This window comes from Suillus clintonianus (genome assembly GCF_016758775.1).
Source record: "Suillus clintonianus strain FC179 chromosome Unknown DEU56scaffold_44, whole genome shotgun sequence".
NCBI lineage: Eukaryota > Fungi > Basidiomycota > Agaricomycetes > Boletales > Suillaceae > Suillus > Suillus clintonianus.
Genome location: NW_024539268.1, coordinates 32,936 through 58,232, shown reverse-complemented (window position 1 = coordinate 58,232; position 25,297 = coordinate 32,936). Strand labels below are relative to the sequence as shown.

At 48.9% G+C, this 25,297-nt stretch overlaps 10 protein-coding genes across 10 annotated transcripts; 6 read left to right on the top strand and 4 right to left on the bottom strand.

Annotated features, from left to right (window-relative positions):
• Nucleotides 1–951: 951 nt before the first annotated feature.
• DEU56DRAFT_808529 (glycosyltransferase family 22 protein) lies at nucleotides 952–3,058 on the bottom strand. The gene is made up of 9 exons (XM_041353436.1): nucleotides 2,988–3,058; nucleotides 2,815–2,934; nucleotides 2,633–2,755; nucleotides 2,498–2,581; nucleotides 2,262–2,446; nucleotides 1,756–2,206; nucleotides 1,556–1,701; nucleotides 1,319–1,505; nucleotides 952–1,265 (listed from the first exon to the last, which is right to left on the bottom strand). Exons 1-9 carry the CDS (start codon nucleotides 2,992–2,994, stop codon nucleotides 985–987), a joined length of 1,584 nt encoding a protein of 527 aa, XP_041207514.1. The 5' UTR covers nucleotides 2,995–3,058; the 3' UTR covers nucleotides 952–984.
• A 23-nt stretch (nucleotides 3,059–3,081) lies between these two features.
• On the top strand, nucleotides 3,082–3,949 carry DEU56DRAFT_402721 (uncharacterized protein). The gene is made up of 4 exons (XM_041346048.1): nucleotides 3,082–3,404; nucleotides 3,462–3,507; nucleotides 3,565–3,605; nucleotides 3,668–3,949. Exons 1-4 carry the CDS (start codon nucleotides 3,244–3,246, stop codon nucleotides 3,792–3,794), a joined length of 375 nt encoding a protein of 124 aa, XP_041207513.1. The 5' UTR covers nucleotides 3,082–3,243; the 3' UTR covers nucleotides 3,795–3,949.
• Nucleotides 3,950–6,146: 2,197 nt separating this feature from the next.
• On the top strand, nucleotides 6,147–6,959 carry DEU56DRAFT_808519 (hydrophobin). Its single transcript, XM_041353435.1, has 4 exons — nucleotides 6,147–6,502; nucleotides 6,553–6,754; nucleotides 6,812–6,879; nucleotides 6,936–6,959. Exons 1-4 carry the CDS (start codon nucleotides 6,376–6,378, stop codon nucleotides 6,944–6,946), a joined length of 408 nt encoding a protein of 135 aa, XP_041207512.1. The 5' UTR covers nucleotides 6,147–6,375; the 3' UTR covers nucleotides 6,947–6,959.
• Nucleotides 6,960–11,337: 4,378 nt separating this feature from the next.
• DEU56DRAFT_808501 (uncharacterized protein) lies at nucleotides 11,338–12,316 on the bottom strand. The gene is made up of 3 exons (XM_041353434.1): nucleotides 11,841–12,316; nucleotides 11,537–11,792; nucleotides 11,338–11,480 (listed from the first exon to the last, which is right to left on the bottom strand). Exons 1-2 carry the CDS (start codon nucleotides 12,096–12,098, stop codon nucleotides 11,541–11,543), a joined length of 510 nt encoding a protein of 169 aa, XP_041207511.1. The 5' UTR covers nucleotides 12,099–12,316; the 3' UTR covers nucleotides 11,338–11,480; nucleotides 11,537–11,540.
• On the top strand, nucleotides 12,317–13,388 carry DEU56DRAFT_808500 (60s ribosomal protein l27). The gene is made up of 5 exons (XM_041353433.1): nucleotides 12,317–12,381; nucleotides 12,432–12,448; nucleotides 12,504–12,695; nucleotides 12,754–12,939; nucleotides 12,993–13,388. The coding sequence occupies exons 1-5, from the start codon at nucleotides 12,372–12,374 to the stop codon at nucleotides 12,996–12,998; spliced, it is 411 nt and encodes a 136-aa protein (XP_041207510.1). The 5' UTR covers nucleotides 12,317–12,371; the 3' UTR covers nucleotides 12,999–13,388.
• A 475-nt stretch (nucleotides 13,389–13,863) lies between these two features.
• On the top strand, nucleotides 13,864–16,184 carry DEU56DRAFT_738272 (nucleoporin complex subunit 54-domain-containing protein; the record flags this gene model as incomplete). The annotated part of the gene is made up of 6 exons (XM_041348649.1): nucleotides 13,864–14,947; nucleotides 15,149–15,297; nucleotides 15,347–15,462; nucleotides 15,512–15,605; nucleotides 15,660–16,037; nucleotides 16,089–16,184. The coding sequence occupies 6 exons, from the start codon at nucleotides 13,864–13,866 to the stop codon at nucleotides 16,182–16,184; spliced, it is 1,917 nt and encodes a 638-aa protein (XP_041207509.1).
• Nucleotides 16,185–16,341: 157 nt separating this feature from the next.
• On the top strand, nucleotides 16,342–19,072 carry DEU56DRAFT_808495 (WD40-repeat-containing domain protein). Its single transcript, XM_041353432.1, has 7 exons — nucleotides 16,342–16,600; nucleotides 16,655–16,799; nucleotides 16,848–16,874; nucleotides 16,927–17,047; nucleotides 17,102–17,205; nucleotides 17,254–18,517; nucleotides 18,569–19,072. Exons 1-7 carry the CDS (start codon nucleotides 16,439–16,441, stop codon nucleotides 18,936–18,938), a joined length of 2,193 nt encoding a protein of 730 aa, XP_041207508.1. The 5' UTR covers nucleotides 16,342–16,438; the 3' UTR covers nucleotides 18,939–19,072.
• Nucleotides 19,073–20,429, bottom strand: DEU56DRAFT_972968 (eukaryotic translation initiation factor 2 beta; the record flags this gene model as incomplete). Its single annotated transcript, XM_041359505.1, has 4 exons — nucleotides 19,073–19,341; nucleotides 19,394–19,685; nucleotides 19,740–20,051; nucleotides 20,109–20,429. The coding sequence occupies 4 exons, from the start codon at nucleotides 20,427–20,429 to the stop codon at nucleotides 19,175–19,177; spliced, it is 1,092 nt and encodes a 363-aa protein (XP_041207507.1). The 3' UTR covers nucleotides 19,073–19,174.
• A 109-nt stretch (nucleotides 20,430–20,538) lies between these two features.
• DEU56DRAFT_808488 (ATPase, F1 complex, gamma subunit domain-containing protein) lies at nucleotides 20,539–21,857 on the top strand. Its single transcript, XM_041353431.1, has 6 exons — nucleotides 20,539–20,746; nucleotides 20,813–20,897; nucleotides 20,948–21,358; nucleotides 21,409–21,526; nucleotides 21,582–21,700; nucleotides 21,754–21,857. Exons 1-6 carry the CDS (start codon nucleotides 20,603–20,605, stop codon nucleotides 21,768–21,770), a joined length of 894 nt encoding a protein of 297 aa, XP_041207506.1. The 5' UTR covers nucleotides 20,539–20,602; the 3' UTR covers nucleotides 21,771–21,857.
• Nucleotides 21,858–22,274: 417 nt separating this feature from the next.
• On the bottom strand, nucleotides 22,275–24,821 carry DEU56DRAFT_402141 (FAD-linked oxidase-like protein). Its single transcript, XM_041346047.1, has 14 exons — nucleotides 24,300–24,821; nucleotides 24,110–24,243; nucleotides 23,994–24,054; nucleotides 23,862–23,933; nucleotides 23,795–23,814; nucleotides 23,686–23,743; nucleotides 23,575–23,624; nucleotides 23,396–23,519; nucleotides 23,233–23,346; nucleotides 22,890–23,184; nucleotides 22,740–22,837; nucleotides 22,581–22,685; nucleotides 22,385–22,515; nucleotides 22,275–22,334 (listed from the first exon to the last, which is right to left on the bottom strand). Exons 1-14 carry the CDS (start codon nucleotides 24,682–24,684, stop codon nucleotides 22,287–22,289), a joined length of 1,695 nt encoding a protein of 564 aa, XP_041207505.1. The 5' UTR covers nucleotides 24,685–24,821; the 3' UTR covers nucleotides 22,275–22,286.
• Nucleotides 24,822–25,297: the final 476 nt, after the last annotated feature.

Genomic DNA, 25,297 nt, shown 5'->3' with positions numbered 1-25,297 from the left:
CGCTTCCCTTGAGATTCGCCGAAGCATTTAAGCTATTCCTTCCATCTCTACTCCAGTTTTGGCTTGCCCGGTCTGGCAGTCGATATCTTACCTTCCACATTGCACGCTCTTCCCCCGAAGATGAATTGAGGTAGAACACGCGTCTTAACAGTTTCCTTTGTTTGTTGCGGTATAGAAATCTAGAAATTCTCTCTCTCTTGAAATAGAACACTCCACTACATACATACGAATGTTGCGTTCCGTTCAGGTTGGTCCTCGCTTGATCAAGATCTTTTTGCTGAGAGGAGGCGCTAGAAAACGGTAGTTGGTGCGTCAAGCGGTTGGCTTATATCTTACCTTCTCCCAATATACGTCATCTCTACCTCCAAAGCACTTCCCCCAGATCATACGCTCCATTTCAGCAATTTCACCTCATCTGAGGACTATCGTAGTAACTTCCTTTTGATCGGTACAAGTTTTTCGACCTATTCGACGGAGTTTTTCTTCCTGTGTTGCAGAAATTGATGGTCGGGAAACCAAGAATTGCTGGAAATTATCAGTCTCATGACGCCGCTTGCAGCCACTGCCTTTGCAATTTGCGAGCGGTAGGCTTTCAGCCGGCCACACCACCTGACAAAATCGATATGGGTATCGTTCAGCCGTTGTTCTCAGTAGTGCCAGAGGCCACTGTCCGTGGATAAGTGATATGTAGGGAACTGGCCACTGGAACTCACGAGAAAAAAAAATCGAAGCTCCATATTTGTCACGTATTTCGTCACTCGTCGAGCCTTTGCAGATACACCTGTCAGTAGAAGCCGAGTCAGCATTCAAATATTCTAGTCTCAGGTCGTGACATGATTGAATTATTCTATCACACGACGGCACGATGTTACGCTCGCCGGTTCACGACTGGCCAAAAACGATTACGCTTGGATCGCGCTGGTGGAAACAATGATCAGCCATCTCAGTATCACCGCTCCATGAATTCGCTAAAGCATCAGTAGTTCAAACAAAATCACAGGCAGGCGACAAAATATACACTCCTAAACGAAGGCCATCAAGCAAGCCTGTATCCACGCTCTCCGAAATGTGGTCAAGATCGAGGTGCGGAAAAATGGACTTGTCTAGCTCCATACAGTCCGTAATTGCAGGGGGTAGTGTGTGTTGCATGGCCACGGGGGTCACAATGAATGTTCTGTCGTAGCCACCAGCACTGAGGGACACAGTAAAATCATGTTGGGACGCCCCAGCGAGATCAACGAAAGAAATCATGCCAGATGAGATATCTGAGTAAGACTACGTTAGCTAAGTCCGCTTGCATAGAAAGAACTGAAGCCACCTTGTTCTCTAACGCCAAGGAAGTGGGGCGGGGGCATGTACGTCTTCCAGTAGACTATGTTTGTCCGTGTACCAAGGGAAGCATTAGCAACCACGGAGTGGAGGTGGAATAGGGAGGGCACTACGCCTCCTTGATGCAAAACTCCAAATAGAACCGCGAGCACGAGGTTGAAGATGGAGCAAGATACCTACAAAGTCATTAGCAGCCTTATTGGCCAACTTCAATGTGTCAACATACCCAGAACGCCTTGCCAACATGGGCCAATCGTCCGGTGTTTGCTATCAAAACAATGATAGGCAGCAAAAGAGGCACCAAGAAGCGAGGTTCTTGATGAGGTTGCACAGACAGGACAGTCAATGACAAAATAATCATTTGTATGATTGCTGTGAGTGGATAAAACTTGAGTCGTTGCGAGCGCTGTCAATGCAAGCCCTTACTCGGACAAAGAACATTGACTTCAAATGATTTGTCATTTTTTTCGTTGAACGAAATGGCACAGTCTACGATTGCGCGCACCCCTAGCCAAAGGACCCAGGGGCCGAACAACATAGGAAGGTTCACAAAAACATGCAGCCAACGTGGATGGAGTCCATGCCCTGCCAGATTATGGGACGAAAAATTATACTTGAGGAAATTGAAAGGTGTCACCACGAGATCGTCAAGGGCGCCTCGAAAATAGAGGGTATCCGCCACCAGGAATGCGGTACATGCAGCTGCTGAAGTGGATAACGGGGGCACAACAAGCCGCAGCCACCTGGCTGCAGTTCCAGCACGTGTAAACGTTCCAAGTGCGACCTGATATGCGATGGGCGCTCCGAATATCAAGAAGGTTGGGCGAGTGAATATACCAGTCACGAAGGTTATGGCTAGTAAGTGGAGATAATATCGCTGCCGATGAATTAGGATCAAGAATTTCAAGAAGGAATGAGCAGCCAAGACTGACCTTATCCAGCGCTTTAACTGAGTTTATCTTACGCAAGAGCGCAAGACTCAAACCAACAAGAACTGCCTCGATAGAATTCGAGAAGGGTCGAACCTGAAACGTGTTCATAACATGAGACGATGCCAGAAGCAGAAGACCTAGGAGTCGATTCCTCGGCCGAGGTACCAAACTCGTCAAGCTGTAATCTAATGCTTGTTGAGTTTGATGAGCTGCAGACATGCATTCCAATGATTTACCGATCAGCCCAGATATGACCAAGAAGGCGAACCGTTCTAATCGAAAAAGCAACACTGGCTGCACTCCCCATGTCAAGTATTTCTCTAAACAGACCGTATAAGACATCAATTTAGTTCTAGCATAAAAATCCTCACTGCTTAAGAACTCAGCAAACCATACGGGGATTCCAGTTGTCGCAAATGCTGGGACTATGGAGCGGACAGGACAAGCAGTGGACCATTCCCAAGTACGGACGGTATGGTATGCCAGGAGATCGCCTTCCATAATTGAAATTCCGCAGTTAGAGTAGCAAGAGATACACGAGGCTGAGACCTACCTGAGGTCACCTCTCCGTTTTGCATATGCTCATCTGGATGAATGTACCCAGTTCCGAAAAGTGCGAAGCATGTCCGTAATATCCATAGACCCGCATAGATCCATTTGAATGTACGTGTTGCTAACACCACGTTTCAATAATCAAAGCTATGAAGAACTTGTCGAGCACCTAACAAATCATTAACCGTTAGCCAAGTATTGCACTTGGAATTTCTTGAGTTTGAACTTTGGAAACAAGTAGACACGACGCGCTGTCGGAGATTGAAATTCATCTTGCCTCGATCTTACTCAGGTCAATACTTCAGCACACCTGTGATGGTCTGTCTTTTACCTCTCTTGCTGCAATTCCCTGCTAAACGCTTCTAATCGTCTCCCATGTATCTCTGCTGTTTTTCTATAACCGTTCTTATGCTCTGGTCGTCCTTGCTACATGCAGGCATCACTCCACTTCTGCTCAGAGTGCAATAATTTGCTTTACCCCAAGGCTGACACGGGGCGTCGCATTATGGTTTACGCCTGCAGAATATGTAGGGAAGAGGAGATCGGCGAGAACAAGTGTGTTTATAGGAATGATTTACTAACTGTCACCAAGTAAGCCTTTTAGTTGCTTCTCGCTGAAATATTTTTCTGATCTTGAAATCCAACTAGGGAACAAGTAGGAATCACTACAGACCTCGGATCAGATCCCACATTGGTTCGTTTCGCACCTCAGAATTATTTATATTATCCCATCTGATTTCTGATATATCAGGCACACTCAAATATTACATGTCCGCATTGTGGCCAAGACGAGTGCGCGATTTCGACACAATTTAGCTTACCATTTACTAACGACACCTTCTGCTCCACTCTAGCGCCGTTTTCTACCAGGATCAGTCGAAACGAAAAGAGACCCGTATGATTCTGTTCTTCGTGTGTACCAAGTGCAACCACAGTTTCACGGATCCTTCGCTCCCGCAAGATAATCGACCTGATACTTGACTGTTATCAGTGACATCCATTTCGCGATTCGTAATTTACCTCTTACCTCCATTCATAATTGGTTCCTTTCTAGCATTACACACCGAGCATCGTGACGCTATAACATAGGCCCAGGGGCCTAGTCCTCTGCAAATCAAATGTCGTACTGCCCCCATAGTGTGCCCTGGTTCCTCGTTTATTTCGACCATCCAACAATCGCTGAGGGATGTTAGATGGATGACCTAGTACGGACCTTGCGGGCGCCGTGCGGTCTTCTACACATCATCATTTACCGTCACCATGCGGCCTTCCTAACTTTCTGCAATCGTCATGCGGTCGGAACTTTGGAGCAGGCAGCCCGGCTGGTGGATATATCCTATCGCTAACTTAGTTCGGTTCCGCAATCCCGATTGTGATCTCCCTCAGCTAGCGAGTTACGGTGCATCATCGCGCTGTCATATCTTCACCTCGTTCAACCACTTAGAGCCATTTCTTGTACTTGTAGGGGTGTTTCATCGCCCAGCGAAGAGACTAACCTACCATCGATTGATTTGAGGATGCTTTCCCTGAATCACCAATGACGTCCACGATATTCCTATCAGCGGGAAGGCGTTTGATTAGATAGCACCGTCCTCGAGGCTTGTTGTTGCAGTCTTCGTGGCACACTAACTGCAATTAACATGGGGGCGTATTCGCTCCCCATTGTCATTGCCCGTTTCATATCAGCTGGATGATAACGCCGTCCTCGAGGCTCGTAAGTACCCGTAGAAATCTTTTTGTGAAGAGAATATACTAGACACTCAACATGAGGGCGTACTCGCTGAATTGCGACACTTAACTGAGGTTTATATTCGCTTGTCGTTTCATGTCAGCCGGTAAAGGTGATGATGAGATAACATAGTCTTGGAGGCTCTCAAAGAAGTCACGATGGGCGAAATTACAGATTTAATGTGCCAGTCGTCGTCAACCAGTGAGATGGCACCCACCTTCGATTTTCACGCGGTCTGATCTGCGTGAGGAGTTAGGGATTCATCGAAGAGACGTTACGTGTCCTGTCTTCGTTTTTCGACTTCTTTCATTTTCCCCGCCAACGTCGTTGACGACATTACGCCCTGTGTGCAAACAATGTTTGCGGGGACTATGGCCCTGACCTAGTGCCATCCTAGTGAGCCAGAGTTAGCAAGCAGCTACGTACCTGAGCTGTCAATGTTGACTCTTGACCTGTTAGCTGCGGCATCCAGGACTCGCACCCAGTGACCCACGGGAAAAAACAAGACCAGTGGGCTGTGTGATTTGAACCTGATAGATGTCACAGAAGGCTGTGAACTGCAAAGGAAATCGGCTTAGCTGACCAAGGGACGCCAGCCGGACATCAATACCGACGGGGGATATCAGACCAATTTTAGGACGATAAGACTTCAACATCCTCAAGGTATGTGCCCTTATGTGCCCTTCATCTCTCGTCCACTACGGCACTCTGAAATTTTGCCCTGGTTTTGGTAAGTAGGCGTCAGTTTCGGACGTCATATATATGCTCAAACCATGTTGGCAATAATGTTACTTCAAGTAGGCCAAGTACCATAAACCATGAACTCAGCAGGGCAAGGTACTTATGACTCGAAGCCCTGCCTAGTGATTGATGAATCCATCGTTAAGGGAAGGAATGGCCTGTAAGGTCCAAGATTATAATAGTACTGCGACACGGACGGAGACCTGTAATCCCGTGGTCAACAGTCTAGAAAACGTAAACGTGGGCCACTCCTGACAACCGACGGGCACTTACATCATTAATCCGACAAACTCAGATCAGATTGACCTGAGCATATCAGAAACGCGTGTGATGCTGCATGCAGAAGAGTAGCAGAAGTTCATGCCTGCCGCTGCGTGTGCCGTGCGCATCCACCATAACGTATCACAAGAATAGATTGCCGAATATCCGCCATCCCCCTCGACATTACAAATCGATGTGTCTCGGTGCAAGTGCGCCACGGACCTTGCCGCTGGCCAGAGCCAGGACTCACGAGAGTTCTATCTTGCCAGTGACATCAGACAGACACGCCACTAAGGGGCATCCCTGGAATCTGCTGGACTTCTGCACGGGCACCATTTCAAAGACGTCGTGAGCAGGAGACCAGCTTACCTGACTGTTACGACATGTATGTCACTAAATCTCTGAAAATTTCGAAGGAGATAGAACGCGTCCAGACCACAGTAGCCTGGCAGATTATCGGGTAATTATTCGAACAAAATTGATTTTCAATATATACTTACTCGTATGTATTATCGGAAAAAAAACAGCGCGAGGGAGTGATTTTTGCCCTTGCTTTTACTGCATTTTTGCCCCGATTTTGTTGTTATCTTATGAAAAAAGACATTTTGTTCATTAAATATATGTTGATCGGAGATTCAAAATTGGCGGTGCTAAATTCGGTAACCGACGCTTCTTTTCATGCACAATTCATTCTTCTACTTAGTTGACCGCCCGCCTATAAAATTCTCTTATTCTCAAACCATCCAGTCCTTCCTCAACTCTCCTTAAGTTCCCTTTGTCTTCTTGTCTAGATCCCCCGTCCCCTAGTACACTCCAGAAACAAATAGCATAATGAAGTTCGCGTCAGTCCTTGCTCTCGCCGCAGCCGCCTCTGTAGTAAGCGCGGAGACTAACGGTGAAAGAATGGCGCGTGGCCTCCCCCCCATGGCCCCCGCTCGTCGCGCTACACCAGTTGCCGGTAAACTTTTTTTTTCTTTGTAGTTTGACGCGCTCTAATTCATCCCGAAGCCGCCAAGCGCACCTCTCCTTCGGGCTCTGGCCAGTGCAACACTGGCTCTATCCAGTGTTGCGAGTCCACCGCAAAGTCTGGCCACAGTAACATCCTCGATGAGCTGTTGGAACTCTTGCACATCCACATCCCTGTCGGTACCACTTGTGGTATGAGTTGCTCCCCCATCAGCGTTGTTGGGGGTGGCTCCGGCGCCCACTGGTGAGTTTTCAGAATGCATGTTTCGTCGTGCAATAATTGACTTTCTTTTACCACCAGCAACCAAGAACCTGTTTGTTGCGAGAACAACTCTTACAACGGCCTCGTGAACATCGGTTGCTCTCCCAGTACGTTTGTTCTGTGATTTTCTTGTATTCATGGGCTTACAGCGCGCAACAATTAGTCAACATCTAGGGAACAATCACCTCGCTCAGTGTTCGGCTCCATTCCTGCACTCGTTCCGCTCTTTTTATTATCCCGTTAGATACGCACAGAAGTCGTTAATTCTACCTTGTCCGCGGCTTTGGACCTTGTTGATCTTCACCAGGCAGAAAGCCTACGTTTATTGTTTTGTTGCGTTGTTTCCTCGTGCATATGGCTATGCTTTTCCTTTAATGGAATAGAATGGACTACTGGAGTGACTGGGTTTAAGCGCCAACTGGTGTGGTGGATGTCGAGACTGCATAATATTATTATTTCTTCCGCCATTTTTGCTGATTGACGGTGATCGTGATCCTCGATCATGACAGATGCCAGTTGAAACGCGCAAGTAAATTGGGGGTCGATCATACTAAATTTGCCAAGCGCTCTCAAGGACTTAGCCGGTCCCACTCCCCGAACCGAACAGCTAGTAAACATTGGTTTCTTTGTGCTCAAACTTGTGTGGGTTAGCGCGAGAATCATGGAAGCGTCACACCTAGCACGGTACGTTATGGTCTTACCCGTCAAGATATCATACCCATTTCGACTTATAGCTGATTGGTATCGACGAGAGGAGCTTTGAAGGGCTCAGCCGACCTGCAACGACTCATCACGGAGTATATAGTGCGTTGCCGACTATGTAGTAAACTGAGCACAGCTGAATCATATAAAGCAATATGCCAAGGCGGCCTGCGGGCCTGGAATCTAGTCTGACTCGGCCCATATGGTAAAGAATCCACTAAGAGCTACGTCTATCCATCGCTACTTGGTTACCTCATTACTGACAGTGTGCAGTTCAGCGAGGTGGTCAGTACCATGAAACCGCGTATTCTGAGAATCAAACAGGAACATAATCAAGATAGATAGATATATATGGTTGCTAAACTCAACTGAAACGAGAACGCTCGGGCATGTCGCCGAGCGGTTGCATTTGTTGGTACGGCGTTCCGGCCTAGCCGAACCGTTTCACTGGCCCGCATCAGCGTGTTAGCTTCTGTTCATCATGATCTACTCGGTCATGACTGTCATCGACTCAACTTATCGTCAGAAAAACCGTGTGACAGATCGACGAGATCAGATGACCGCACCTAATTAGTCTCCCGTAGGCAGACCCGTGCTGGCACCCGCCGCGCAAGCCGCGCGAAATTCGAATTGTTCACATCACCGCCTGAGCCAGAAGTTCCTGCCGCACTCGAAGGCCCTGTTCCCGACACACAGAGGTTTCATGTCTGCATGTATTGTCACTTAGTACTTATCCATCATTCATTCCGTGCGGACCTCCGATTATCGCATGGGGCCATCAAAGATCGCCGCCGATCCGTGGAAGGTGTTGCGCAGCCCTGCGCCGAGCCACGCTTGTATTTGATTATGCGGGATCTTGCGCAGAAGTCAGGGACGGCCATGAATCCATTCAGAATGTGCTGTTCTGCAGTCACATCGACAGGTCAGAAATTCCAAGTCTCGAACCTCTCATTTTTGCTGTATAAATTAAATATTGATGTAGGTCCTCGGTGTGGGCGTGCAAGACATAGTCTAGTGACGACTCTGAGAAAATCGCCCAGCTAAATTAAAAACCTTCAAACTCTTCTGATCTCGTCAGGGGGATAAGATCATGGATGGGTGTCATATATTCACCAGATTAATTGGGGTTTATCAATTAGAATGTATCGCCTGCTTGTGCCAACGTCGATGTCATGACCAACTACATGATCATCAACTGCATGGTGGATTCTATACAGCGCATTTCACGTTGCGATGCCCTTATATTCCTTTGCATCCTGCTGACTTGGAGGATTCGGTGGTACTGATCAGCATCAAGGGGTATGCTTGAGGCGTCGTGGAGGGGTGTTGGCAGCTGGGTGGAAGGTGAGTTATTAATATCTCAAACTGTTTGCTGGTTCTTCAGAGGATTTCTGATATTTCTGACTCTTCTGGTGTCATGCGGTGACTCATGCCTCCACGCCGTCAGATTGTGGATGTGCATGTTGGGTGATGATACTTATTTCTAGCACGAACATCATCGTTGTACGTTCACCACATTCGCCACTCACAACCACCAATTCATTGAACATGACCCTAGTCTCAAATGATCCCAGGTACCGTGGCGGACGCAAATAAATTCGTATGGTATTCTCAACTATTCATAGGTGCGTAGAGAGGACGATGCCGGCGATGTCTCGATCTAATCTTAACTTTAGTTTCGCAGTTGCTTCCTTTGCTCCAGCAAGATAGTATCAAAGAATCTTCCATATTCTTGCAGACAAGAGGTACCCGTTGAATCAGCGCTCAGTACCGGACCGGCCTTGTCACTAAGCATAGTTGTATGAGTTGAACTGATCTGGGTGAGCAGAGTTCGAATTCTATATCAGAAGAATGATGTGACGATACGAGTGATTCAAGGCAGGGGCAACGCTGATCCCTCGTGACTATTTATGATCTCAGTGTGCGCATCTCATGTTATAAGTGAAGTGGCAATGCGTGCTGACTGCAAAATATTCTAGATGCGATATGTTGGAATACCGTATGCTGTGTACGTTCGCAAGGTTAATGTGCTTGGACATCTCGCAATCAGCATTTACGTGTTACGTATGTCTCCTGAGTCCTCACATGTACTGTTTGTTTCTTCTCACCGGTAGCATACAGCGAGCGAGTCTTCCGTCAGGTTCGGTGACAGATGATGTGGGTATTCTGTATTGACACCTGCCATTGCCGTCCAATTGGCTACATTCATATGTAGGGCTCGACCCAGCTTGTCGGTTCAATATAATGGCCCACGCAGCTGTGAGTTTTTTTTTTAACTTATGCAAGTCTCCGCAGCCTGAACCCTGTTGATTCCCTTGTTGATGCATTGATAGGTGCCGGGGCACGAACCCCTTTAGTATTCATCTCGTGAGCCTGATGATGCTTGGATTTTTATTATTGATATCAAAGCTTACCCCCGTGAAATATAGCGGCTCTGTATTGCAACAACCCCTGTGCTTGCGATCGTGAGAGTCAAAAGATTACAACGAGAAGACCAGGATCTTTCTGAACCGCTGATATGTGCCATGTGATCATAATGACATGCATCATGTTGACGTTGTCATCAAGCCAATAGGTCCTCGCCCCGCCCTGTGTCTTGCAGTCTGGATTGCTGTAAAACACTTCTGTGAAATGCCACGATCATATCCGCAGGACGGACCACCGGGATTGGTTCACGGTGTTAGTAAAAACTCGTATACTTTTACTTTGCCAGATGAGCTCGTAATGTGAATCTTCTTATTCCGCTGATTTTTTCGTGTCCTAGCTTTGCTGCTGTTTCTTGTTTCAACCTCGGTTCTTTCCCCCACAAATCTTGGTGTGGTGACCTATCACACACGTGCATGTATATATTTCAGTTCGTCCATCCTGTAGACTCATCTTCTGTGGGAACTAAGATTTATTATGAGCCTCTTCAATTCTCGCTGCAGAGAAGTTTGTACTCAGACCACGCCTCATCCTTACCGTTCGAGGATTTCGCGCTAAGCTCGGAGTCGTGGCCGACTTTGACGCAGAAACCAATCATGACTTCAATTGTTTCCCAGGAGCACATGCATATTAATTGTCAACTGGTGGTGTTTAGCAGGGAAATGACTTGTCGGGTGCTGTGACCCGTCTGAGCTCGGAGTACGGCTTTTTTTGGCATCATGATTGGTACTGATCTTGTGTTCCGATGTTCAAAGCAGTATCATGTTGCACCACTACTGAAACTAGTTGCCTCCCCACATTTGCATCGCACCAAGCTTGCTTAACTCACGCAGAGCCTCATCGATCATCTCGCAACTATGTCGAAGGTACGCATTGCATTATACGGAGTAGATGTCTCGTAACCCCGCGGTGCTCAAATTTGAATTTGGGTTGTGGCTTCGTTTTCCATTGGTGAACAACTCGCCGTCTGTGATATACCTGCAGGGAAACTCGTTACACTCGGTGGCGATGCTTGCTGCTTTGTTGGCCGCCGCAATTTCCGACAACCGTTCAACATAAATATGAGTCTTCCCTCGCCGCGCACGACAGGCCTTTAATGATCAATCGATCAGGGACGCCATACGAAATCACTTATAAAATCCGGAGCTCGGGGCTTGTCATAATACGGCGTGCGGCGAGTCGAGCCCCGATGAGGTGATTCATCTCATGGCGGCAATGCACTTCGAATTCTCCGAGTAACATCCTATAGTGTAATAGGTTCTATATGCGTTTTATTTTACGACAACCTGGTTGATGACTCCGAGAGACTGAACTGCCAACGTGCTGCTGGAGCTGGTCTCCCCTAGGCGGACTGTAGACGGAGGCGATAATTTTTGTGCTATACTACGCAGGAGCATTGTACAACATTGGTGAAGATCTTGATTCTGTTCGAACAGCATCATGTACAGTTTGAGATCCATTGCAATGTCAAGCGTGTGTAGGGATTGTGTTACAAAAAAATACATACACGCGTTTGTGCCAATACTAGAAATACACGTGCAAATAACTCTCCATTCAAAACTCTAAGCTTTGCAAATCATATCTGCTTGATAGGGAACCTGTAAGTACTTATAGAAAGCAAGCGGGCGATTGACTGACAAATTTATCTCGCTCCACCCGAATTGATGGGGAAGGTGCGAGACAGCTGTCGTTCTGCTTCTCGTTCGAATATGTCCGACATCTCCACAAGCGCCTGATGGATTTCGCGCATGTCCTGCCCAGCCTTCCTCAAGCGCCACAACGCCTCCATTGCGGTGGCAGAGGTGTCTTCCATCTCTTTGAAGTCATCCCTCGCCTTTTGCACGGCTTTTAGTGCGATCTCCATGCTCTCATTTGCTTGATTCAATAAAACATGCTGGAAGACCGGTCAGGAATGAGGAACGATCTGGAGAGATAAGTTTACAGGTGGTGGTGCGCGTTTTGCAGGGACTTCTTTCCGCGGCAACATAGATCCCACGAAGGTTGACCAGACAAGCAGTGTGCAGATAGACATCACGATATCGACGACGATGTTTCGCCCCAACGCTGGATGGTACGTTGTAGCATCGATGGCACACCTCAACCCGAGCCCGAGAATTGACCACACAGGAGAGATAAAAGTGAATAGATGTCCAAGGGAGTAGGCGAGCGCGTGATAAAGGATGAAGAGCGTCACGAACATTATTAAAACTGTGCAGGCGCGTAAGAGGACGAGATTCTCGTCTGGTTGAAATTCCAACGTTTGCGCATGTTATAAATGTCTTGAATGCTATATTTGTGGAAGGCGCACAGCTAGTGGCAATGGCAGCTAGGAGAAACAAAGGACAATAGTTAATTCCAGTGAGACCGGAACCTTAAATTAGAACTGTACAGCACATCCGGAAATCTCCGGATGGCTTGCCTCGCCTAAATCTATTCAGCATAGTCAATACTCACCGTGCCGCCCAACGTCAAGATGCCCAAAGGTCGGAATGCGTATCGTTTATGAGTGTCCAAGGCTGACCGTTCATACCAGTTTACAAGCCCGGAAAAGTGCTTCCATCATACATGTGATCGGTGTGATTGTGATTCTAACCTTCCTGTCTAGGTCGCCATCGTCCTGCAGGGCCGCCAGGCAGGCAAGAAGGTCGTCGTTATTAAACAACTCGATGAGGGAACCAAGGAGCGACCATACCCCCATGCCATCGTTGCCGGCATCGAACGCTACCCGCGAAAAGTTACCCGTACTATGGGCGCCAAGAAACTGAAGCGGAGAAGCCGCGTTAAGCCTTTCATCAAGGTGAGCACACATGGGCCACGACACGGAGATTCGAACCGATATTTACTGTATGTCTTAGGTGATTAACTACTCGCATCTGTTTCCCACGCGTTATGCTCTGGAGTTGGAGAGCTTGAAGAACTCTGTGGCTGCCGAGCACTTCAAGGAGCCATCACAACGGGAGGATGCACGGAAGAACATCAAAAAGTTGTTCGAGGAGCGTTACCAGACTGGAAAGAACAAGTGGTTCTTCCAGGCCCTTCGTGTATGTTCCTTCATGATACCCCTTGCGTTTAGGGCTGATTGTCTGCGACATAGTTCTGATCGCTTATCTTTTTATCTGTGGTGCTTGGGAGACGACTTCGCAAAACTACATGTACACCACATGTCCATACATGACGCATGCTTTTATGCACCATCCATTGCATGATATTTCTACGTGGATGTGATGCTTCCCGGTATACACGTAACTTGCAAGCTCAACTCGTGCAAGTCGCTAGCTGGTCACTGAATGCAGCTACAACTGCCTGCTTGTACGATTCATGTCGGACTTTGTGATCGTTCGCCATCGACTCGGAGTACTTGAGTCTGATTGAGCCCCTCGTCATTGAATATTGAGGTTGTAGTCACAAGTAGTCATGCGAGTTGAGGAGCCTTTCTAAGACTTGAGTTGATCGTAGACAGCTTTCTTGTGCTTTGTGCATGCACCTCCCACAAGTTGTATTACTTTTGTCCTGCACCAATCCTGCACATTAATCCCAGTATTTGTTATCAAACTGTTCACCACCTGTTTTCCTCTGCTGCCAGATCAGGATCGCACAATCTCGGGTGTAATTCTTGTATTAGAAGCAAGGTGAGTCTGCATCGGCCCTGATCGAACTACATACCAGGCGCTCGAACTACTTCCTGTTTTATAGCTCACAAAAAGGCTGCAAAAATGTCGCTCTTTGGTGGTGCATCAACGCAACCCTCAACGAATCTCTTCGGTACTACGAACGCCCAGCAACAGCCTGGGCAGACAACGAGTACCACAAACGCCCAGCAGCAGCCGGGGCAGACCCTCGGTGCCCAAACCCCAAGCATCTTCGGTAGCACGAACACCCAACAGCAGCCTGGACAGGCAACGGGCGGCAGCATCTTCGGTAACACGAGCACCCAACAGCAACCTGGGCAGACAACGGGTGGCGACATGTTTGGTAACACGTCCACCCAGCCATCTACCTCCGGCACAACCCTCTTCGGAACACCCAGTACGGCGATAAGCACTACTGCAGGTGCGGGTAGCGGGGGCTTGTTTGGGGGTACCACGACGCAGCAACAGCCTGCAGGGACTGGCTCATCTGGGACTACCGTGACCGGTACTCAGCCACAACAACAACCTGCAGCTAGTAATTTGTTTGGTAATATCACAACCAGTACAACCCTGCAGCCTGCCACGAGTAGTCTGTTTGGGAGTACGAACGCGAACACGCAGGCACAAACGCAGACGCAACCTGCGGGCACAAGTCTGTTCGGGAACACATCAACTCAACCTGCTGGGAATTTGTTTGGGAATGCAGGTACCCAACAGCAGCAGCCGCAACAACCACAGCAGGGTGGGGGTCTCTTCGGAGGTACCACGACCCAGCAGCAGCCGCAACCGCAGAGTAGTGGTCTGTTTGGAAATACTACAACCCAACAGCCCGCTACCGGTACTGGCGGGCTGTTTGGAACGTCGACTACTCAGCCAAGCACTGGCGGAAACCTGTTTGGCGGCGCAAGTACCCAAGCGCCAGCGTCAGGCGGGAGTACCCAACAACAGCAACCTGCAACCGGTGGTCTGTTTGGTAACACGACAGCTGCCCAGCAGCCTGCCTCGGGAAATGTGTTTGGGAGTACGAACACGCAGACGCAACCTGCAGGAACAGGATTATTTGGAAACACGACAACTCAACCTCAACCTGCGGGAGGCTTGTTTGGGAATGCAGGTACCCAGCAGCAACAGCCGCAGCAACCACAGCAGGGTGGCGGGCTCTTCGGAAATACTACGACCCAGCAGCAGCAGCCACAGAGTGGTGGCCTCTTCGGAGGTACTACGACCCAACAGCCCGCTACCGGGACTGGCGGGCTGTTCTCAAGCACTGGCCCAGTCATGTTTGGCGGCAGTACGCAAGCGCCAACTTCAGGGGGACTATTTGGTGGCACGACCACCCAAGCTCCAGCTACTGGAGGAAGCCTTTTCGGGAGTACGACAACGGGATCAAACCCATTGTTTGGAAATAAAAATCCTGCAAGTATCTTTGGTACTGCGCCGGCCACCTCTTCGACCACCCCAAGTCTATTTGGCCAATCCCAGTCCCAATCTGCGCAACCTATCGCTACCCCTTCGCTATTCGGCCAGTCCCAGCAGCCAAAACCAGCTAGCTCCCTGTTTGGTTCAATGAATCAACCTGCGCAGAGCACAGCCACTGGAGGCCTTTTTGGCAGTACGCTAGGTTTTCCACTATCCAATTCACTTCTCGCATCAAGGAATACTGCCCCTGCGCAACAGCAGGATCCTCAGTCGCAATATGCAGCGCTCGAGCAGAAAATCCAGGCAATTGTACAGGCCTGGGATCCTGCTTCGCCAGCATGTCGCTTCCAGGTTGGTCCCATGCAATTTATAGTTTATCGTGGACTTATCCGCAGGACAGCATTATTTCTATAATCTAGTTCCACCGACACAAGTGAGCGCTTTCGGCAGGCCTGCAAATGCCACGAACGAGGCTCTTTGGCAACGCGCGGTGCACGATAACCCTGATCCTAGTTGGTAAGTTCAACGACTCGACCATCACCCAACGTGCTCATGTTTTCTTTAGTATGGTACCTGTTCTGGCAATTGGCTTTGATGATCTGCGTCAGCGCGTAGATGGACAAATGAAGCAAGCCACAGAACAGCAGAAAGCTTTGATGGTTTGTAGCGATTTCTCACACTTTAGAAAGCTTCCTTACTCAGTTGTATTTCAGGAGCTGAAAAAGCGGCTGGAATCATTGTCCGCGAGACATAACGACAGTAACGCATCACGTTTGCAGCGCGCAAAGTTAATTCAATCACAAACACAACACCGCCTGCTGTGCCTGATTCAGCACATGCATTTGATGCTACCTACTGTCCGGTCTACGGCGATTCGCCCCGAAGAAGAGGCTCTGCGTATGGCACTCGAGGAGATCGAAGAAGAAATCAGAAGACCAGGTGGTATGAGTAAGATGCGAGGAAAGCTGAATGAACTGTGGGCGCTCGTAGGGGCTATCAACGCCGCCCGCGAGAGAGGCAGAAGGGTGGGGCTCGATGGTCATTCTGAATGGACGGTCGTCGATGAAGATGGTTTAAAGCAGATCGCTCAGGTTGGTTTCATCCGTGAATTCTGAGCGTCGACTCTGACATGCACGTTGCAGATTTTGTCCAATCAGCAAGCCGGTTTGCAGCATTTGACGAAGGTGCTGCAGCACGATCTGAGGGATCTGGAAGTGATCTATGGAAGAGAGAGCTGATCGGGGGCTTCGAGATTCGCTTGAGCATGCTGCATTGTTATTGTGATGATGGGGTTCACATTATTTTTGTAATAGATAGGTAGACAACAATCGATCATGAGCGTGCGAGTTGGCCACACTTTGGTCTATTTTGTACATAAGGAGCCTTTCATTCCGATCCGTATTACTGTTAGTTCGTGAACGAATGTTCTTCCTCCTGTAGCGCCTAGGATCCTTCATCCTGCTACCATACAGTCTCCATAGAATTCTCAACAATGCGTTACCGCACCCTCGAGATTCGATGGCATGATTCAAAGCCCATATCCACCTGCGACTTTCAACCTATCCCATTCAAAAAAGCGCGTCCAACACAGGAGAAGAATTTTGCTGCGCAGTCCTATAGGCTGGCTACAGGAGGCGAGGACAACCATGTCAGAGTGAGTGAGCCCACGATAGTACCTCCAACGCGCTGACCAACACGGATTCGAAAGATATGGATGGTGCATCCGAACATCCTCCCGCCGTCTCTTGCAGAAGGTGCAGACGGCGCTGCTCCACGCCCTGCTCGGGTGGAATATCTCGCCACACTTAGCAGACACTCGGCTGCTGTAAATGTCGTTCGGTTCTCCCCTAACGGTACGCGTTTTGCACACGCGCTTTGCCACTTTATTAACGCGACTTTAGGGGAGTTTATCGCCTCCGCTGGGGATGGTATGAATCTAAAATATCTTGTTGATTGTATTTGACGCGAATTTATTGAAAGACGGTATGATCATCATTTGGGCACCTTCCAGCACGCCTCAGACAGCCACGTATGGCAGTGATCTGACTGCGGACGAATTGCAATATGAAAAGGAGTACTGGAAGCCCCGTACAACGTTCAGGTGAGATCACTTTCATGCGCGTTTTCAGATCGATGTAAAATAAAAATTGTACAGGTGTACGACGATGCAGGTATATGACCTTGCTTGGAGTCCAACTGGGGAATACATTTTAGCTGGCAGCACGGACAACTGCGCGCGCGTGTTCTCTCCCAGTGATGGTGGGTTCTTGCGTTATTATTGCGAGGAATACAAGCTCATTGGCTTAGGCAAATGCGTCTGTGAGATCGCTGAGCACAACCACTATGTCCAAGGTGTAGCATGGGACCCCCTCAACGAATACATCGCCACCCAGAGCAGTGACCGTTCGATGCACGTGTATCGGATCTCGACCAAGCAGGGCACATTCGAAGCGCATGCTGTGGGCAAGAACACACGAATGTCTTACACCCACAATCACAGTCGCACCCCTAGCTCGCACAGCCGTTCAAGGTCCTACAGACATGAGTCTGCTGTTAGTGATGTAGAGTCTACTGTCAGCGACCAGCACAGAGATGATGTTCTTTTCTCTGGTAACTACGCTCCCCCAACACCGACCGCGTCAGTAGTCAGTACCCCATCCACGTCGATGTTCCCTCCTCCGCCGATTGAGAGACCTTCTTCGAGGCGGTCTTCATTCAGTGGATCTAATGCCCCCGGCTCTCCTGGGCAATATTCACGATATGGGAGATCCCCTTCACCTATGCCACCCCTTCCTGCAATCCGTGCGCTTCCTTCGCCCGCATGGTCTACTATTAAACTCTATGGAGATGAAAGTTTCTCGAACTTCTTCCGCCGCTTAACGTTTAGCCCTGATGGGGGCCTCTTGCTAACCCCTGCAGGGCAATTTGAGGACCCCAGCATCATTACCAACAAGCCCAAGGCCGAGGAAACTCCTACTCGGGGACGTAAATCCAAACTTGCAATTACCACAAGCGAAATCAACCCTTCATCGGCATCGTCGGTGTTCATCTACTCAAGGGCGAACTTTGCCCGCCCTCCTATAGCTCAGTTACCAGGGCATAAAAAGGCCAGCGTGGCTGTCAAGTTCTCCCCTGTGCTTTATGAATTGAGACAAGATGTAATTGGCGCAGAGGGGCACAACGAGTCTAAGACAGGAACACTGGAAAAGGGCAGGGACGGGTCAATCTCTGTTGATATTGCTGGGCCTTCTGCAACTCACAAGGACGTATTTGCACCTTCTCCAAAGGTGGAAAAGAACTTACTCCTTCATGTCGAAGCTCCTACGCCTCATGTTGTGGCTCCCGAATCAGTTATGCCCCCATCTTCGATGAAGCCTCCTACGCCATCACCATCAAAGCCCTCTACCCCAGCGATCATGCCACCTAACACTGGTTCCGTTTTTGCGCTACCTTACCGCATGCTCTACGCTGTTCTGACCATGGATGCCGTTGCCATCTATGACACCCAACAGTCTGGTCCTGTTTGCATGCTTACGAAGTTGCACTATGATGAATTCACGGACGCTTCGTGGTATGTGATAGCCCTTTTCGCTGTTGGTATCTATATTAAACTACCTAATAGGTCTCCTGATGGACAGTGCCTTATCCTCTCATCGCGAGATGGATACTGCACGATCGTGATCTTTGATGAAATTTTACCTGCACATCACACTCAACAATATGCCTTACAACTCCAGTCCATCGCGCAACATAATTTTGTGCCCCTCACGTACACGATGACACCTTCGTCTTCGTCGGTTCCATTGCCTGCCATTGTGACACCTACCGTTCCTGCGAAGAGGACCGAGCCGCCTCTTACACCTGCCACTAGCATTGACGACAATGCCCCTGCAGGCAGTAGTGCACCAGAAGTCACGCCTGCGAAGTTGGCGCAGCCCCCAAAGAAGAAACGCCGTCTAGTATTGACGAAGGTTGGGGATCTCGATTCATGAAGGATTGTTTGCGTCCCTCACGATGACGATATTGCGTAACGTTTCTACGGGTCTATGATACATTATGATTTTTTAGTGATTTCTTGTCTTTCTTGTCCTCCCCATTTGGGTTTGTATGGAATATTCACCCCATGCTTCTACAATCAGACCATGTATTGAGGGTTCGATGTGCGTGATGATGATAATGAATGTAACAATGAACGTAGTAAACCACTTCCTGGTAACACAACGACAAATCATTGCGCTGTTGCTTTCCTTCTGCCAACCTGGGCCTGGAAACCACTTTTGATCGTGTTGACAGACCGGCGTGAGCCGCAGGACTCACAGGACATGAAGAAAATACGGTTCTCCTTTGTGAGGAGTGTGTCGGGTGATTTACATGTTTTGCATGTTACATACTCGACTTTGACAATATTAGCGCTAATCATAGAAAGTACAGAAGCTGTTAAGCTTACCGATATAACGACGCAAAACATTCTCGACTTGTTTAGGTTGGAAACGACCTTTGATGACCAAACGCCCTGAACCGTCCACCGAACCGGTGGTACCCATTTCAGCGAAGAGGAACTGGATGACGTGCTCTGGTTGTCTGTGCATCCGCTTGCAGATATCTGCAACGTTTGCAAAGATCGATTTTCGGACACCTTCGCGGAGAATTTGGGGAGGTGCGATCGTGTATCGTTTACCGGTAGAAGTGAGTAATGATGGATTTGCGGCATGGAGGGAGGCGTAAAATCGTGTTAGGAGCTGATGATATAGGTTAATATGGGTCGGGGAAGATGTGACTGTATATGCACACACCTCTGGGTAGGTATAATCTCGGTCACTCCCAAGCCATGGCTCTGTGCCAGAGTCAATGCCTGCAGGTGCTTCATTTCGTGCGAATGGGTCGTCCCCAAGATCTGCCTCATCTACGTCATTGAGGTGCTCTCCATCGTCGACTTCAGCCTCATCAGCCTCGTCTTTTGCCTTTGCCTCATTTAGTTCCTTCTCGAAGTCCTCCATCGCCTTCTTCTTTGTTGATTTCTTCTTCTTCTTGATGTCAGAGAAGTCGAGATCTTCCGTAGCGGTGGGTGCAGCTGCTGCAGGCGATGCTCCTGAGGCATCTTCACCCTGGTAAGACACGCAATGTAAAATCGCGAAAGAATGGGTTCAGAATAAAACACTCACGAGGTCCATAGGGATGTCCTTTTTCTTCTTTTTCTTCTTGAGACCGTCTGGAAACATGGCCTTGAAATCATCATCTTCCTTGACTTCATCTACGACAACATCAGCAATCTCTGGTACGTCATTTTGACTTCGCTTCATCTGCTCATGGGCGGTAGTAGGGCCGAGATCAACGACATCTCCGTTGGTAGTTGTATTCTCGATAGTAGTCGGAGCAGGTGTAGTAGGATCTGCTTCAGGACCTAAAGGGTCCTCAGTAAAAGCTACGGCTTTCTTCTTGCGCTTCTTGAGCGAAGGATCGAACAATGGCTGTTCTGCTGCCATGGTGGTCGACGTGTAAGATGTGCTTGCTCGCTGATGAGTACGGTGAGCAAGATATGACTCCTTCGATGCCGAGATCCGGCAATAACAATTAAACCTCCGATCGGAAATCGCCGGAAGTCGGTGACCTGTTGGATGCTCGGAATTCGGTTGCGCACCAGTTTGACCACTTTTCAATGTTAGCAAGGCGTTCACTTGCCCGTATCGCGTCCCAGCCCTCCCCGCTGGGAGCTGCTCCCAAAACTGCCCGCAACATGGCCACGTTGCGTGAAATAGAGCTGCGGTTGAAGTCGGTCAAGAATATCGAGAAAATTACCAAGGTACGCGGACTTCCTGTTTTCGTATTCTTTCTGAGGTTGACCACGGATACTCGTTGCGATGTGCAGTCAATGAAGATGATTGCTTCCACCAAGCTCGCAAAGGCGCAGCGCGCTATGCAGAGCGGCAAGGAGTATGGTCTTGCTAACTCCGGTGCGTCCCGTAGACCGTACATCCGCTTCCGCATTCTCAAATCAGTCCAGAGATATTCCAGCATACTTCTTCAGAAGCCCCTGCGAAGCGCAAGCTTTTCATCGTCGTCTCCTCCGACAAGGGTCTCTGCGGTGGTATCCATTCTTCCGTGTCCAAGGCCACTCGTCGTGCCATTGCTGACACTGAAACACCTGTCGAATCCGACTCCCCCATCATGGTTATCGGTGACAAGTCCAAAATGCAACTGTCGCGTGTACTTGCCAGCAATTTGGCCATGTCCTTCAACCAAATTGGTCGTGACATCCCCACCTTTGCTGATGCTGCAGGTGTTGCCGACTTGATTGTGAAGAGCGACGTCACGTACGACGGCATTTCTATTGTTTACAACAAATTTATCTCTGCTGTCGCCTACGAGCCTGCTATCGTTGAAGTCGCGGGCGAGAAAGCATTGAAGGAGTCTGGTAAGAAATGATATAACCAAGTCTCTGTTTCGCGACTCATACGCGTCCAGCTGGTTTCCGGGCATACGAAATGGAGGATGACGTTACCAAGGACCTCGCCGAATTCTCGCTTGCAAACGCCATCTATGCTGCTCTTGTCGAGGCCCACGCATGCGAGCAGAGTGCCCGGTACGTTTCATAAGGCAAATTTTCCCATCCTCTCGCTCAATATTTTTGGATACAGTCGCAACGCCATGGACAATGCATCAAAAAATGCAAAAGACATGATTGACCGGCTAACGATGCAATACAACCGTGGTCGCCAAGCCGCCATTACCAACGAGCTGGTCGACATCATTACCGGTACACTGAGTTTCTTCCTCAATATGATGCATTTACTCACGGTGAATTTACAGGTGCCAGTGCACTGTAAGCGGGTGCCGTGGTTGTTTTATATACACCAAGTCATTACCCCTGTCTACATCGATAGTGAGACAAACTTGGATTTTTCTGCTCTGAACTTACGTGTAAGTGATCAATGTGAGATGCACAGCAAACCCAGGAGGGCAAAGGTAATATGACGGATGGGTTTGTTCATGACTATACGAATGCCTGTGTCTTGAGACAATTTTGAGCCACTTACCTTGGCTCAGTGCCTGTTCTGTTGTCATGTATTATCACGACTGTTGGGTCATGAGGCAGATATTCCAAGGGCTTCCTCGGGTCACATGTGAGTACACACGTAGGTATTTCTAACAGAGACCCTTCGTTGGTTCGACAATGGTTCTACCATTGGTTATATGTATTGTCGGGTGATGCAGGAGATAACGTTAAGACACGAAAATGTGGTCGCGCTACGTTCACAATGGAGTGGATATGGTCAAGATATAATACAACAGTGACAGCAATGGCCCCGCATTCATAAAACACATAATGAGCCGTAAAACCATTAATGCTTGCATTGTTTTGACTTCTTATCTATCTTGTCTGGGTACAACTGTTTGTTCGGCATTAGCACCAAGCTCCTGCAACGCGGCTCTGACTCACCTTTCCAGGGTTAAACAGACCCAGCGGGTCAAGGGTCCTTTTCACAGATCGCATTAACTCCACTGTTCCCTCGCCGAGTTCTTCGTAAAGATATTCCCGCTTCCCAATCCCAATCCCGTGTTCGCCAGTGCCTGTAGACGTAAGATCATCACCTGAGCTCCAAAACTCGTGCATGTACTTAGAAGCGAAGACGTACAAGTGCCTTCAAGCTTTATCGCACGCTCCACCATCATATGCACAGCTTCGCGAACGGTCTCGAGCTCTTTGTCATTACGGAAGAGAAGCAGGCTGTGGAAATTGCCTAAATGTTATGTCGTGAGAGAGGCGAGAGAGTGGGAAGGGTGCGGGTACTGACCGTCGCCGGCGTGTCCTACAACTATTGATACAATGCCTAGTCGTTCCAAGTCTTTCTTAGTTTCATACACAAGCTGCGGTAGTTTCGAAATTGGCACGCTACAACAAGAAAGCATGAGCCACGTCCAAACCTGCAGTGGCTTGGGCTTACCAAACATCAGTGCTCCACCCCCGACTCCCTTCCAGGAGGGCCAAACCAGAAAAAAGTGCATTTTTCCTGTCTGCCCATAAGTCATACGCTTCCTTCTCGGTACGCGCCAGTTCAAAACCAGTGCCACCGTGCTTCTGCACAATTTCCTTCACGATCTTAGCGGTCTCCGCGATCGAAGCAGACGTTGGACCTTGGAATTTGAAGAAAATGGAGTCCTGTTCAGGGTATTTGCGCTGAGAAGCACCAAACAAATTCACAGAGCGCATGAATTCGGAGTCGCAGAGTTCGGCACATTCTGGATCTTGGGTGAGAACGTTGCTTTATCTGGAAGGGGGTGACCTACGGATGCCAACACCACGGTTGAGCACATCGATGACGGCCTCCGTTGCGCGTTTCACATCAGGGAAGTGCACGACGGCGACTGTTGTTGGGAGGACAGGAGCTAACCGGATGGTGACTAGAGAAGTGTCAACAGCAATCGACAAAAGTAACATACGTGATATCACCTTCTGTGATGATACCAAGAGTGCCCTCGGCACCAATGAACAACTTCGTGGTGTCGAACCCAGCTGAAGATTTCCGAGCACGTTGGCGAGTTTTGATAACTTCTCCAGAAGGAAGAACAACCGTCTATGGGGATACCCAATCAGCCAACTCGAATATCGTCAAGAGAATCGATCCATACCGCGTTCAAGAACCATTCGCCTTTCGCAGTACCGTAGCGGACGGCATTCGCTGCCGAGGCCAACGCGTAAACATTCGTACCACCGATTTAAGACAATCGGATAGTACGTACTGCCTGAACAACCAGTACTCATCATGCCACCGATGGTTGCGCCTGGGCCGGGATCCAACTAAGCAACAAATTGTCAAATAACGATATAATGCCAAATGCCCGACCGTACGGGAAAGAATAATGGTATGCCTTCCAAGAATGTAAGTAACATGACGAGGATTGATTTGTGGTCTTACCTTTATTCCGCAAAATCTCGTTGACTTCCATCCATCCGACACCGGGTTGACAAACGAGGTCCGAGTCTGCTTCTATTTTGAGAAAATATGGAATGGTTCAGCGACGCTAAGAAAGATGTGTGACACACTGACCATGAATTTCGATAATCTTGTTCATGCCGGACATATCAACACAAATGCCACCGACAGGGCTCTGGAGGGGGACGACCGTCGTCAGCACAAGTGGCTTTGAAGAGCAATAGACTTACACCACGATAGCTTCCCTCTAAACTTGTACCACCAGAGAAAGGCGTGACGGGCATACGGTACTTGACGGCAGTCTTGACAATTTTGACTACATCTTCTGTACTCCTTGGAAATACGACGACAGTATGCGGTGCATCTGGAAGGCTGACATGAGGAGAGGAATTCGAAACTCGGCTGAACGGAAGTCCTCACTTGGGTGATAGTCATTCTCCGAGTATCCGTGAATGCGAAGGTCCTCCGGATGGGTGGAGACAACGTCGTCTGAGTCGAATAAAGCACGAAGCTCCTTGATAGCCTGTTCAAAGTCCTTCGGAGTGCCATATGTGGGTTCCGCCTCCTCCTGGGCCTGAGATGTCAGAGAAGGCTTTCCAAAAGCGCTGAGGGAATATCCGATAAGTCCGCTGGCGATAGAGCCAATGATGATTGGGGACCAAGAACGTGTACTCCTCAAGGGCACACTAGAGCTCTGTCGACGGGCGAAGGTCAGTGCATGTTGCTTGACGGATCTGGAACGAGCCAAGCTTGTCCACAGGCCGGTGGAAGACTGCAGCCGCTGGAAGCAGTTGGCTGGGAACATGTGAGAGGAAGTATATACAGCGGTACCCTATGGGCTGCAAAGATCCAACGATCTTGAAATTCGTGAAGAACAACGTTGGAAGGGTGGGGAAATCAGAACTGCTTCGGCCAGCACATAAGACCTAGGGGACGGGAATTAGACCACTATAATTAGGCGATTCAGTAGATTGCATATTGGATCGCCTGGGAAGTGCAGGCGCCTGATTAGCACGCTGAGATCAAACATGTCTCTGTTCAGAAACATGATGCTACAACGTGGTGTAGGCCAAACTGCGGCTACACGGACATCTGTTCATCACGTGAAGGGCACTTCGATGGAACGGTGCACGCGCGTGCGGATAACATGTCTGGATAGTTGAAAATCGGAATAAGTACGGAAGACTCTCTGGGAAAGTAGTCGTCGCGTAGGAAGAAACGAGCGACGTTGGACCGAAGACTAGCCACGGACCAATCGAGTGACATAGCTGTCAAACCCCTTCTTTCTACTTGAGTAGTCTAGAGCGGTCATAGTACAACTAGACGCGCATTTGGCAATACAAGCCATTTCAAAGTTTGTCGCCGACAGAACCCCAGGAGGACAATAACAATCGAGCAGCGCACCAGAGACATTTTCT